This window comes from Eleginops maclovinus, chromosome 9, assembly GCF_036324505.1.
Source record: "Eleginops maclovinus isolate JMC-PN-2008 ecotype Puerto Natales chromosome 9, JC_Emac_rtc_rv5, whole genome shotgun sequence".
Lineage (NCBI taxonomy): Eukaryota > Metazoa > Chordata > Actinopteri > Perciformes > Eleginopidae > Eleginops > Eleginops maclovinus.
In genome coordinates, this window is record NC_086357.1 from 27,821,006 (window position 1) to 27,835,661 (window position 14,656).

Consider the following 14,656-nt stretch of genomic DNA (forward strand, 5'->3'; position numbering starts at 1 on the left):
TCTTATTTATAATTGTTATTTTTTGGTTGTTTTTCTTACATTTGATCTCCTTTAACTGTGTCTCTCTATGCACCATGTACACCAAGGCAGACTCCTCGTCTGTGTGAACCTGCTTGACAGTAAACCTGACTGATTCTGATTTTTACAATAAAGAAATGAAGGAAATGTCTTCACCTCATACTGGAGATACTGTTTCCTCCACTCCGGAGTGATGTGGGACGAAAGATGCTCCGCGAATTTCATTCTCCCAGAATAAGAGTCCCGCTCACAGCTCAAAAGGTAAATCCAACTGTCCCCTTCCCTGTCCACGCGACTTTGGATCTGAGTGAACTCTGTGGATCAACATGCGGTGCGTCCCTGCGCGCTTCTGGATCTCTCCCCGGTCAGTGCGCACCGAAAGTATCCGGTCCCCACATACTGTTTCACGGGGTCGGCAGCGGCGTCTCTCTCTGAACAGGTGGTGGGTTTAACGGCGGCTCTCTCTTTCAGTGACTTTGCTCCGTCCCTCCCTGGGCATGTCTGGGGACTCTTCTGCGTGCCGCCATCGCGTGGAGCCACAGCGCGTGCGTGGTTGCGTCAGCAGAGCGCGCGGGGTGGTGGTGGGACCTCCGGGGAAAAGCAATGGAAAGTGCGGTCAAAAAACTCAGACCACCGAGACCCGAGTGAGAGGCTGATCCTGTGGTGTGTCTGCAACCAAACAGAGGGGGAAGTTAGAACAGAATACCTGACGGGAGGATTCAGAGTTCCGTGTTCATTCAAAGTTCAACATTCAAAGTCCGAAGGTTTTATTGTCAGATGGTGGGAGAAGTACTCTGATTTTATACTAGAGTAAAGTAGAAGTACTCTGATTTATACTAGAGTAAAGTAGAAGTACTCAGATTTTATACTAGAGTAAAGTAGAAGTACTCAGATCTTCTACTAGAGTAAAGTAGAAGTACTCAGATCTTGTACTTGAGTAAAGTAGAAGTACTCAGATCTTCTACTAGAGTAAAAGTAGAAGTACTCAGATCTTGTACTTGAGTAAAGTAGAAGTACTCAGATCTTGTACTTGAGTAAAGTAGAAGTACTCAGATCTTGTACTTGAGTAAAAGTAGAAGTACTCAGATCTTGTACTTGAGTAAAGTAGAAGTACTCAGATCTTGTACTTGAGTAAAGTAGAATTACTCAGATCTTGTACTTGAGTAAAAGTAGAAGTACTCAGATTTTATACTAGAGTAAAAGAAGAAGTACTCAGATCTTCTACTAGAGTAAAAGTAGAAGTACTCAGATTTTATACTTGAGTAAAAGTAGAAGTACTCATATCTTGTACTAGAGTAAAAGTAGAAGTACTCATATCTTGTACTTGAGTAAAAGTAGAAGTACTCAGATCTTGTACTTGAGTAAAGTAGAAGTACTCAGATCTTGTACTTGAGTAAAAGTAGAAGTACTCAGATCTTGTACTTGAGTAAAGTAGAAGTACTCAGATCTTGTACTTGAGTAAAGTAGAAGTACTCAGATCTTGTACTTGAGTAAAAGTAGAAGTACTCAGATCTTGTACTTGAGTAAAGTAGAAGTACTCAGGTCTTGTACTTGAGTAAAGTAGAAGTACTCAGATCTTGTACTTGAGTAAAGTAGAAGTACTCAGGTCTTGTACTTGAGTAAAGTAGAAGTACTCAGGTCTTGTACTTGAGTAAAGTAGAAGTACTCAGATCTTGTACTTGAGTAAAGTAGAAGTACTCAGGTCTTGTACTGAGTAAAGTAGAAGTACTCAGATCTTGTACTTGAGTAAAAGTAGAAGTACTCAGATCTTGTTCTTGAGTGAAGTAGAAGTACTCAGATCTTGTACTTGAGTAAAGTAGAAGTACTCAGATCTTGTACTGAGTAAAGTAGAAGTACTCAGATCTTGTACTTGAGTAAAAGTAGAAGTACTCAGATCTTGTACTTGAGTAAAGTAGAAGTACTCAGATCTTGTACTTGAGTAAAAGTAGAAGTACTCAGATCTTGTACTTGAGTAAAGTAGAAGTACTCAGGTCTTGTACTTGAATAAAGTAGAAGTACTCAGATCTTGTACTTGAGTAAAAGTAGAAGTACTCAGGTCTTGTACTTGAGTAAAGTAGAAGTACTCAGGTCTTGTACTTGAGTAAAGTAGAAGTACTCAGATCTTGTACTTGAGTAAAGTAGAAGTACTCAGGTCTTGTACTTGAGTAAAGTAGAAGTACTCAGGTCTTGTACTTGAGTAAAGTAGAAGTACTCAGATCTTGTACTTGAGTAAAGTAGAAGTACTCAGGTCTTGTACTTGAGTAAAGTAGAAGTACTCAGATCTTGTACTTGAGTAAAGTAGAAGTACTCAGGTCTTGTACTTGAGTAAAGTAGAAGTACTCAGATCTTGTACTTGAGTAAAGTAGAAGTACTCAGATCTTGTACTTGAGTAAAGTAGAAGTACTCAGGTCTTGTACTTGAGTAAAGTAGAAGTACTCAGGTCTTGTACTTGAGTAAAGTAGAAGTACTCAGATCTTGTACTTGAGTAAAAGTAGAAGTACTCAGATCTTGTACTTGAGTAAAGTAGAAGTACTCAGGTCTTGTACTTGAGTAAAGTAGAAGTACTCAGGTCTGATACTTGAGTAAAGTAGAAGTACTCAGGTCTTGTACTTGAGTAAAGTAGAAGTACTCAGGTCTTGTACTTGAGTAAAGTAGAAGTACCCAGATCTTGTACTTGAGTAAAGTAGAAGTACTCAGGTCTTGTACTTGAGTAAAGTAGAAGTACTCAGGTCTGATACTTGAGTAAAGTAGAAGTACTCAGGTCTTGTACTTGAGTAAAGTAGAAGTACTCAGGTCTTGTACTTGAGTAAAGTAGAAGTACCCAGATCTTGTACTTGAGTAAAGTAGAAGTACTCAGGTCTTGTACTTGAGTAAAGTAGAAGTACTCATGTCTTGTACTTGAGTAAAGTAGAAGTACCAGAGTGTAGGAATACTCTGTCACAGTAAAGTATTCTAAATGTTCCTCCAGTAAAGTAGAAGTACTCAGGTCTTGTACTTGAGTAAAGTAGAAGTACTCAGGTCTTGTACTTGAGTAAAGTAGAAGTACTCAGATCTTGTTCTTGAGTAAAGTAGAAGTACTCAGGTCTTGTACTTGAGTAAAGTAGAAGTACTCAGGTCTTGTACTTGAGTAAAGTAGAAGTACCAGAGTGTAGGAATACTCTGTCACAGTGAAAGTATTCTAAATGTTCCTCCAGTGAAAGTAGAAAGTACTCTCCTCTAAATGTACTTAAAGTAGCGACAGTAAAAGTAGTCATTGTCTGATTGGTCCATTTCAGAATAATATCTCTGATATGTTTTATAATGATTGATCATTAAAGTGTTCTCAGAGCTGGTAAAGGTGCAGCTAGTTTGAATGGCTTTGTATACTGCAGGGTAGCTGCTGGATTTACTGCAGGTGAATTAAAGTCTGATTTAAGGGAGATTATATTTACCATCATTAATCCTAATCTGCGTAGCAACTAAAGGGATTAAACACATGTAGTGGATTAAAAGTACACCATTTATCTCTGAACTAAAACTGTATCTAAAAACTAAATGTATTCTTGTCTTTAACCAACCTGTGCAGACTCCATTTAGAGATCCAGTAATGACACATATACCTTTTTTAAATCATGATTGGCTGTCCTCGTCTCTTATACCTGATTAAAAGTATTTTTCGAGTTATGCAAACTTTTCCGTGTATACTTCTGACTTGAACAATTGATCTGTAAATGTAAAGTGACTCACACAGAGTTTGTTTAGATGCTCAGTTATGGCCTCATAAACTTGCCATATATCGGGAACAGGAGAGTTCCAAGAGAAAGGGATAATAAGCTATCATTACTCAGGATATATCAAAAAGGCCTCATTATGCTGTCCATACTTCCTCCAAAGTTCACCAGATTTATTTTGAGAGGTAATGAGTGTCAAACTACAAACATCCTAAATAAAGTTGGACGGGCTTCTCTGTGTTTCTTACAATACAAACATAACTTTAAGACTTGATAGTTCATTTAATGAGCATCAGCTCTGCATCCGTTGCAGGTTACATTTATTACTGAGCCAGCAGCAGCCTCTGCTGGACACACTGCACCAATGCATTCTGCCGCCAACGAGTTGACTCAATTACTTCATGACAGGTGTAACAGAAACTACAGTTGTCTTAATTGTCAAAAAGATGTCACCTGATGATTGAAGTTGAAAACCTTGACTCAAACTTAAGCACCGACACCATCACCTAATAGTTATGTTTAATACAACTGATATTTTAATGGACACAAGCCAGTGGAAGAATAAACCACTTTTTATTAGGACTGCCACTGAGTCACTTTAAGATGTAATGTCCCTCTTCATACAATGTATGAACTGTATGTTGTAGTGTGTATGGTGAGTGTTATTCTATTGTTTTGCCAGTGCCAAAGACACAATTACATTAAATAAAGGTAATGGACAATAAATTATTGGTCATATTCCACTCACATTGTAGAAAAGTCATAGAAATTGCCGTAAAAGTGAGACCACAAATGCCAGATTAAACTCACTGGTGATAATTGATTAGGCTACACCACAAAACAACCATGTAGCTAACGAGCTAAGTAGCTAACCAGCTTTAAAAATAAGGGAAGCTAACAAAACTGTTGACCGTAACCTTTACACACGAAGCAAATACCACATAAGTAGCCATAAAAACTGCAAATAGTAACATTTGAAGATATTTTATAATCAGTTGGCATACTGTTAGCCCTTTACCTGTTAGCCTCTTCACCTGTCAGTTAGCTTTGATGCTAACGTCAGATTTAAGTTTAACTGACAGCCGTTAACGCTAACAAAATATTTGCCGTTTCATCCTTACTATACACAGAGTAAAGCCCCTAATTATTTCGTTGCAAGAAATGTTTAAGTCTATTTTTAAAAGAAAAAGTCATGCTTAAATAAATTGTAAATTTTACAGATTTATTTATATATTTCTTTGTTTTTATGACGTGTTTTCTTACCAACTAATAACCGCCGATGCACCTGGAACCTTTATGTCGTTAGCAGTAAGTTCCACCCGGTGGTTTTAGGCGACAGTACCAGAGACGGACCAACTGTGGAAACAAATCCGACTGTCATGGGTTCTTAACGATATCGGATTAAAAGAAGAAATAACCTCTAAAATACTAAACAAATATCCGAAGACAGATTCTCTCCTTCGTCTTTAACGGTCCTCGTTATTCTCCACACGTCCCGTGGTCTTGGACGTTTCGTAAACAGCAAAACAAATCAACAACAACAATGGCTTCTGGTTCCTCCTCCCCGGACACTGCGACGGGTTCAGGGACTGACCCGGCCCGGCCCGACACCGGGGAGCCTCTGGGAGGAGCAGGCTCAGACTCGGACTCCGACCTGGGTCTGGATCAGTTTGACTGCAGTGGGGGGGAGGACCGGCTGGAGGGGGACGACCTGCAGCGGGAGTTCGAGTCCGCAGCAGACCGGGTCCGGGACCTGGTGCAGACCGCCGGGAGGGACCAGCTGCTCTACCTGTATGCCCGGTACAAACAGGTGAGGGGTGGGGGGTTAGAGGAGGTCACATCTATAACATGTGGGTTTATATAAGAACCATATACATGTAATCACTGACATCCTCAGTACATTTAATGCTATTCTGTTCTTTGAATCCACTACAGTTATTTAATCCCTTTAGTTGCTAGGCAGATTAGGATGAATGATGGTAAATATAATCCCCCTTAAATCAGACTGTAGTTCACCTGCAGTAAATCCAGCAGCTACCCTGCAGTATACAAAGCATTCAAACTAGCTGCACCTTTACCAGCTCTGAGAACACTTTAATGATCAATCATTATAAAACATATCAGAGATATTATTCTGAAATGGACCAATCAGACAATGACTACTTTTACTGTCGCTACTTTAAGTACATTTAGAGGAGAGTACTTTCTACTTTCACTGGAGGAACATTTAGAATACTTTTACTGTGACAGAGTATTCCTACACTCTGGTACTTCTACTTTACTCAAGTACAAGACCTGAGTACTTCTACTTTACTCAAGTACAAGACCTGAGTACTTCTACTTTACTCAAGTACAAGATCTGAGTACTTCTACTTTACTCAAGTACAAGACCTGAGTACTTCTACTTTACTCAAGTACAAGACCTGAGTACTTCTACTTTACTCAAGTACAAGATCTGAGTACTTCTACTTTACTCAAGTACAAGACCTGAGTACTTCTACTTTTACTCAAGTACAAGACCTGAGTACTTCTACTTTTACTCAAGTACAAGACCTGAGTACTTCTACTTTACTCAAGTACAAGATCTGAGTACTTCTAATTTACTCAAGTACAAGACCTGAGTACTTCTACTTTACTCAAGTACAAGATCTGAGTACTTCTACTTTACTCAAGTACAAGATCTGAGTACTTCTACTTTACTCAAGTACAAGATCTGAGTACTTCTACTTTACTCAAGTACAAGACCTGAGTACTTCTACTTTACTCAAGTACAAGACCTGAGTACTTCTAATTTACTCAAGTACAAGACCTGAATACTTCTACTTTTACTAAAGTCTGAGTACTTTCCCCACCCCTGCAGGAAGTTGACAGCTGATGAGATCTGAAGAAAGATGAATAATCCAGACTTGTTTTCTTTTCAGGCCAAAGTGGGAAAGTGCAATACACAGAAACCTGGCTTCTTTGACTTTGAAGGACAGAGGAAATGGTATGTAGCCGAAGAGTGAATCTCAGTTTTGTTATTGAACAGTTTGCAAATCTTTTTAAATGTTGCATAAATGAATACGTCTTGTGAGTGCCTGAAAAATATGATTGTTTTCTACTGTTTGTTTTTCTCCTGGTAAACAGCTTCTGTTGATGATATCCATTCATAGTCATTTACATAAAAAGCAACCTGTGAATAGAAGGAGGTTTAATATTTGACTGTTAAAGCCTTTAATGTTGGTGCTCTCTCTCCGCTCAACTCATGACGGTTCAGATCAAAATGCACCCCCCAGTTTAAACCTCTGGTTTATGATTGGAGTAACACACTGATCTGATTACAGGCAGGCCTGGAAGCAGCTCGGAGACATGGAGGCGGACCAGGCGATGCAGGAGTACATTTCCTGCGTCAACGAGTTAGACCCTGAAGGCAGCACGAAGGTAATGAGAACCATCTCTGAGTGAAAGCTCATACTGGTGTAGATAGTGCTATGAACAGGATGTAAACACCACACATTGTACACCAGGGATGGAAGGAGTCTAGTAGTAGTAACAATACTATGTCAAAAGTAAGAGTACATTCAGAAGATTACTATAGTACAAAAGGATTAGGATCAAAAATCCTAGCAGCAGAATTTTGGACAAGCTGGATTTTTGAACTGATGCCAGGAAGGAGGGAATTACAGTTAACCACACCCACCTTCATGGTTACTAAACAAAGCCTTTCCAGGTGTTTTAAATGACCCTGTTCTAGTTAGCTTTGTCCATGGTAAGATGACAACTTGTGTGGAGACCTCCAGGCGTTGCTGTCCTGTAACGTGCAGCTCTGTGTTCCTGCCAGCAGAGGGCAGTGTGTCAGTGTCAATCTGTCAGTGGCCTCTCATCCTGCTCATGCAGCATGAAAAATACATGAGGTGATGTTGTCTTCCGCTATAGCTGACATTCTGCCACTTGAATAATGCAAAGACCTGTCATAGTTTATAAGTGTGTTTGTGTGGCTGTCATAAAAGAGGCTGTTTACATCTGTACTCGCTCCTGTGTCATATCACCTGACTGTCAGCAGAGCTGTGCTGCCATGGCCGTCCTTCAGGGTCTGCTTAGTAAGGAAGAGTTTTCATGGGAGCTCTTCATATAAACTGAGGTTCAGATTCAGGGGTTTACTTTTGGGATGTTGGAGGGCTGAAAATGTAACGTGTTGCACTCGTTTATTATTAATACTTTTTATTTATTCACGTGCGTTGGTTTTCTTCTGGAAAGATTGGAATATTCTGCCAAGTTTGGAGAATCATTAATTGTTAATAGAATCATCTAAATGTTTTAGCCTGAACCAAATTCATGTTGATCATTGGAGAATAATTAAATATGAATGGTAGTAAAATTGTCTGTGATCATATGATTGTACTTATATATATTTGAAAATGTGCAACGAGATAAAAACTGTGTCCAATTGGACCTTGGTGTTGCAATAGTTTGTAGCTACAGAAATCCTATCCTGCCCTTTTGGTTTTTCCTCTCCTGTAGTGTGTTCTATATATTTTAGTGCATGTTAATGGTTTGCAAAGGCTAAAATCCTGTGTTCCCTCCAGAAAGAGTACATATTAATACTGATATACACCTGAAAATGTCCTCTTTAAGTAAAATATATCACACCTGAAAGTGTTATGTCACCATGAGGCCAACATCTGCACAGAGTGAATTCCCTCTTCAAGCGGAGCATACTTTCCCAAAGCGGGGGTTTTAGTCACCTGTTGCTCTTCAGGCTTCTGAGAGATGGCAGAAGGTTGTTTTTCTAGAGTTTGAAAGCCAAATAGTACATTTAGGTGTATCTTTCAGGAGGCCTGTCACATCCCCTACTGTTCCTTATTCTCTGCTGGACCCCCCCCCCCTCACCTCTCTACTGTTCTCTTTGTTCCCCACCTCTAACCTACCTGCTCTTCCTCTGATAATCCTGCCCCCTCCCTTTTGTCTGCTTTAACCCTTCACTCTTTATTACCCCCTCCTGCACCCTTCCTCTGCTCTCTTTCATATTTAATAGCGTCACTGTCATCCACGAGTCCGGTCCTGACACTTTCTCGGTGACCGTGCTGCTGACTCGGCCTCACGGCTGCACAAAGCCACCCTCCTGAAAAGAAGCTGATTGTATTAGTGCTAACAAAGCGCCACAGCATGGCAGGGGCTATTCTTTGGGAAGCACGGGGAGATAGTGCAGGTAGGAGTACATAGACGGAGAATAATAGCCAGAATCTGACCTCTGTTCCGGCCCGATTGTGGAGCAGACGCTGGCTCTATATCACATTATGCTGCGGAGGAGCAGGGCCAGTGCATCAGCGAATATTCTGACTTTCTCAAGTGAATTAGGTCCTCCCCAAAAGCCTCGTTTTGCTTCGCTTGTCATCTTCTCCCCACTCTCTCTGTTTCCTGAAATCAGATTTGTGCGGGCTCCTTTGTGAGGCGAGGTTGGTCGGCGAACAAAAGGCCGGGTAATAAAGTTTTGGCCGAACTGAATGTAAAACACGAGATTAACAAGAACCACAAATGAAGGAGCTTTTGGTTTTATATCCGCTTTGTGTGCATAATGTCGGACGTTTATTAGCTATGAGGTCATGTCTTAAAGCACTGGAGGCTTGTTTAAAAAAAGCACACAATTTAACTTGATTTCTGTCGAGGACAGAGTCGGGAGATACAAATACTAGTTACCTGTAAAACGGTGTAATCCGTAACCTTTATGCTTATCTGTAGGAAAACCTGCCTTTCGTAAAGCAGATTCAGGCAGTAGGCTATAGATTCACACTTAAAGTATTATCCCACAGAACAGCTGACAGAGGAGAGATAACATCTGATCCACTCAGAGTTATGAAAAAGAAACGAGAATGTAACCGGAAACGGGAGAATTTACAAAAATAGCCGGAAATTAAAAAAATGATCATTTTAAAAAATTGTCTGAAAAGTCAAAAAATTGAAAACAATTTTTGTAGGAAAAGCTCAAATGTTTTCTCCATTTCCATGGAAAAGGCAATCATTGTGTAAAAGTCGATATTTAGAAAAAACATTTTGTGTTGAGAAAAATGTTTTGGGGGAAAATCTGATTAGTTTTGGAAAAAGCAATAATTTAAAAATGATTATTGGAAATTGTTAAAAGTCGACATTTAGAAAAAAGACAGAAGACATTTTTATAAGAAGTCAGATCTTTTAGGAAAACATGATAGATTAGAAGAAGTAGGAAAATCTAATTTGGAAAAATTAGATTTTATTTCTAAAAGTCGAAATTTAGAAAAACAAAATGTTCAACTGCATTTCCAAATGTTGTCAGAATCTGCTTATCAGAGAACCGATAACATCGGATCCCTTTACAACAAACACACTATATGCTTAGTTAGGGGTTCACTAACGCTGCCGTCCTGCTTTTAATGTGGCAGCTGCTGGAGTCCAACATCTACCAGCCTCTCATTAGAGGACTTTTGTTTATTCGCTTGTTAGTGAAACAACTCTAGCTGCTACTTGCATATTTTACTAGCATTTGGCTCATGGTTGTGGCTCATTTTCAAACCATTAACGTGACCAACATCTGCTTTGAAAATGATGTGTGTGTGGTGGATAAAGTGCGTGACTGTGTTTTTACTTTACAGGAAAGACGAGGAGCAGAAAGAAGAACGGGCTTCGGCGGAGCAACAGTCAGCTCTCTATACCAGGAGGAGATGATCAGGTACACACTCACACACTCACACTCACACTCACACTCACACTCACACACACACACACACACACACACACACACACACACACACACACACACACACACACACACACACACACACTCTCTATAGTGGCTCAGACTCAGCTTTTTCTCCGTCCAGTAGCTGAGCTCACCTGGATCTCACTCCGGCTTTGTTCTCCTCCCGTCCTGCTGCATTTGATTCTATTCAGCAGACCGTAACTGCAGTCAGAGCCCGGAGACGTCATACACTTGTGATTTATGTTAATGAAATATATCCTCCATCTACTCGGCCTGGCAGACTTACTGAAGCTTGGAAAGCTCATCTTCATTTCAATGGAGAAAGAGCTCTTTTGGAGAGGAAAATGAGATGTGTGAACCCTGCAGGTTTTCCTCGTAAATGACTGATTAGTATGCACAGTCTTTGGGGGGAGGTGGCCAGAGTCTCCCTTTTTTTAATTAGGATTTTGGGGGGAGTGGGGGGACGGGGTACAGCAGAGGGAGGCAGGTACAGCAGGTTTCCCAGAACGATGTTGCTCCCCTTGGCGATTTCCAGCAGCAGTGACGCCCCGAGGGGAAAACCAGCAGAGAGGAATTCATTAACATGACACACACACACACACACACACACACACACACACACACACACACACACACACACACACACACACACACACACACTCAGTATTAACATGAGTGCACACATAAACATACACTTGCCACTATACATCGACACGATTGCATCCGAATCCATGCAGAACCTGCCGGAACTGTCACATTCACTGCTCCTGCTGCATTTCAATTTCCCCTCACACACACACTCCATATTAAACAGCTAAGCACCTGTTAGCCAGGCACAGAGTTAATTGCATTGCTCATCTCGATGTCTGTGTGTCTATATGTGTGTGTGTGTGTGTGTGAGTCATATCGACAGAGGCAGGATTGATCAGCGATATCCCTCGGCTGCTGAGCTGATCAGTGTGTGATGGAAGAGGCTTTGAATACTACATTTGTAATTCTCTCACCCACCTAGTGCTCTGATAAACACAGAGGAGGCTTTCAATCAATTAAACTTTATTTATACAGACAAATATCACAGATAACACATTTCTAACCCTCTGTCCTTAGACCCTCGCTGGACAAACTCCTGCAGTCACCCCACAGTTTATGGGGAACATGTTAGAAACCTCGAGGAGATAAACAAAGGATGGAGAGACGATGTGTGTACGGACTTAGAAACAATACAATAGGAGGTCATAGACAATTGAAATGCCCAAAAAGCAAATGTAAACCTGTTTAAAAAAGATAAACCCAGTAGCTGTTAGCAAGAAGTGTGTGTGTGTGTGTGTGTGTGTGTGTGTGTGTGTGTGTGTGTGTGTGTGTGTGTGTGTGTGTGTGTGTGTGTGTGTGTGTGTGTGTGTGTGTGTGTGTGTGTGTGTGTGTGTGTGTGTGTGTGTGTGTGTGTGTGTGTGTGTGTGTGTGTGTGTGTGTGTGTGTGTGTGTGTGTGTGTGTGTGTGTGTGTGTGTGTGTGTGTGTGTGTGTGTGTGTGTGTGTGTGTTGGGGCTCAGGTCGGGTAGATGAGTGTTTTTTCACCACTGTGGCCAGTTTAGCCTGATGGATGAAGGACATATCTGCCAGTACACCACACTGGACACACACACATGTTGTGAGCACATAACACACACACACACACACACACACACACACACACACACACACAAACCCTTGGAACCCCTGGCTGTTGTGATGACAGAGTAGCCTGTGACCTTCCCAGCATGCATTGCGGCGCTGTTGATGTCATGTTGTTTACAGGACTCACATTAATCATGTGTGTGTGTGTGTGTGTGTGTGTGTGTTTACATGTGAGCTTATTCTGTGCTTATCATAGGACCCTAAACTAGCAGGGGAAAGGTGTGTGTGTGTGTGTGTGTGTGTGTGTGTGTGTGTGTGGTGTGGTGTGTGTGTGTGTCTGTCAGTGAAGCCCCGTACGACCGTCGGCCAATGACTGATGAGCTGGCCTATTGATTAGTTGCCGCGGAGACGGATGGCGGCCACACATCAGGGACACTCGGGGTCACCGTGGCGATCAGACGATGAAGTGGGTGTGGCTCTGCACTGGGGGGGGGGGGGGGCTCATGAATAAACATGGCGGCGGTGGCGCTGGTAATCAGGAGTATGTAAATGAATGTGCTCATACATAACCGGGCCGGGAGGAAAGTGTAATGAGTTATTCATAATTCACTTGATGAGGAGGGGAGGGGGGGGAGGAAGAAAGGGAGGAACAGAGGTTCATTACAGAAGAAAGGGAGGACTAAACTTTGTGAGTGAACCGTTCAGTGTCCACATTCTGTCAGAAACGTGTGTCATCAATAACGCGCTACAGGCATGACGACCATGTGTCAGCGTGCTTTAGCCTCATGCTTTAAGAGAGCTTCAAGACTCAGAGCTAAACATGGAGATCAGCGTGGAGCTTTGATGCCCCCACCATCTGGAACAAACTCCCACAATCCTGCAGGTCCGCTACAACTATCACCATTTTAAAATCCAGACTGAAAACGTGTCTTTTTGCAGATAGGTGCGATATAAATAAAGTTGCCTAAAGAGCAGAACCTCTCTAACTCAGGGGGGTCCAGCAGACTGAGACCCTGAACCTCAGACAGTTACAGCTGTTATCCAGCTCTGTATTGGACCCCCCCCCCCTGCACTGCAGTTTAAGCCTCTTCCTTCAGGAGGTTAGTCGTCCCAAAGTGTGGAACAACGCGGAATAAAATCAGCTTTAGGAATAAGTGGTAGCAGTGTCTCACAGAGGCCTATTAAAGCCCATGTTTCAGAGGTTTCGGATCAGGGTGTACTTTTCTTTGTGTGTGTGTCAGGATGGATCCCTTGTCTTGTATCTGCAGTCTAAATCTGCCTGAACCGGACAAGCTAGCATTGTGCTACACCAACTGGAAATCCTTTTCTCACCCTTTATACACAAGACTGAATCACGGCTCAGAGTGACCGGCTTACAGTGAAGGAGAGGGACGATAAAAGTCCAACACTTAAGTCGTTTCTTCGGACAGACACTTAAGTAGTTTCTTTGGACCGACACTTAAGTAGTTTCTTTGGACCGACTCTTAAGTAGTTTCTTTGGACAGACACTTAAATAGTTTCTTTGGACCGACTCTTAAGTAGTTTCTTTGGACCGACTCTTAAGTAGTTTCTTTGGACCGACTCTTAAGTAGTTTCTTTGGACAGACACTTAAGTAGTTTCTTTGGACAGACCCTTAAGTAGTTTCTTTGGACAGACACTTAAGTAGTTTCTTTGGACCGACTGTTAAGTAGTTTCTTTGGACCGACTCTTAAGTAGTTTCTTTGGACCGACTCTTAAGTAGTTTCTTTGGACCGACTCTTAAGTAGTTTCTTTGGACCGACTCTTAAGTACTTTCTTTGGACAGACACTTAAATAGTTTCTTTGGACCGACTCTTAAGTAGTTTCTTTGGACAGACCCTTAAGTAGTTTCTTTGGACCAACTCTTAAGTAGTTTCTTTGGACCGACACTTAAGTAGTTTCTTTGGACCGACTCTTAAGTAGTTTCTTTGGACCGACTCTTAAGTACTTTCTTTGGACAGACACTTAAATAGTTTCTTTGGACCGACTCTTAAGTAGTTTCTTTGGACAGACACTTAAGTAGTTTCTTTGGACCGACTCTTAAGTAGTTTCTTTGGACAGACACTTAAGTAGTTTCTTTGGACCGACTCTTAAGTACTTTCTTTGGACAGACACTTAAGTAGTTTCTTTGGACCGACTCTTAAGTAGTTTCTTTGGACCGACTCTTAAGTAGTTTCTTTGGACCGACTCTTAAGTACTTTCTTTGGACAGACACTTAAGTAGTTTCTTTGGACCGACTCTTAAGTAGTTTCTTTGGACAGACACTTAAGTAGTTTCTTTGGACCGACTCTTTAAGTAGTTTCTTTGGACCGACTGTTAAGTAGTTTCTTTGGACAGACACTTAAGTAGTTTCTTTGGACAGACACTTAAGTAGTTTCTTTGGACAGACACTTAAGTAGTTTCTTTGGACAGACTCTTAAGTAGTTTCTTTGGACCGACACTTAAGTAGTTTCTTTGGACAGACACTTAAGTAGTTTCTTTGGACAGACACTTAAGTAGTTTCTTTGGACCGACTCTTAAGTAGTTTCTTTGGACCGACACTTAAGTAGTTTATCTTTGGACAGACACTTAAGTAGTTTCTTTGG

At 41.3% G+C, this 14,656-nt stretch overlaps 2 protein-coding genes across 3 annotated transcripts in view; one reads left to right on the forward strand and one right to left on the reverse strand.

The window, feature by feature from the left end:
• The window catches only part of xpr1a (xenotropic and polytropic retrovirus receptor 1a), an 87,211-nt gene extending 81,889 nt beyond the window's left edge, over window positions 1–5,322 (reverse strand). Inside the window, exons 1-2 of the mRNA XM_063891160.1 lie at window positions 4,992–5,322; window positions 175–687 (exon numbers count right to left, since the gene is read on the reverse strand). Of these exons, the coding sequence (XP_063747230.1) occupies window positions 175–243 (69 nt within the window). The 5' untranslated portion in view covers window positions 244–687; window positions 4,992–5,322. The remainder of the gene's footprint in view (window positions 1–174; window positions 688–4,991) is intronic.
• acbd6 (acyl-CoA binding domain containing 6) overlaps window positions 5,015–14,656 on the forward strand; it is a 35,418-nt gene continuing 25,776 nt past the window's right edge. For both annotated transcript variants that reach the window (XM_063891165.1, XM_063891166.1), the window contains exons 1-4: window positions 5,015–5,538; window positions 6,650–6,714; window positions 7,052–7,148; window positions 10,334–10,410. In XM_063891165.1, the coding sequence (XP_063747235.1) occupies window positions 5,272–5,538; window positions 6,650–6,714; window positions 7,052–7,148; window positions 10,334–10,410 (506 nt within the window). In that variant the 5' untranslated portion in view covers window positions 5,015–5,271. The remainder of the gene's footprint in view (window positions 5,539–6,649; window positions 6,715–7,051; window positions 7,149–10,333; window positions 10,411–14,656) is intronic.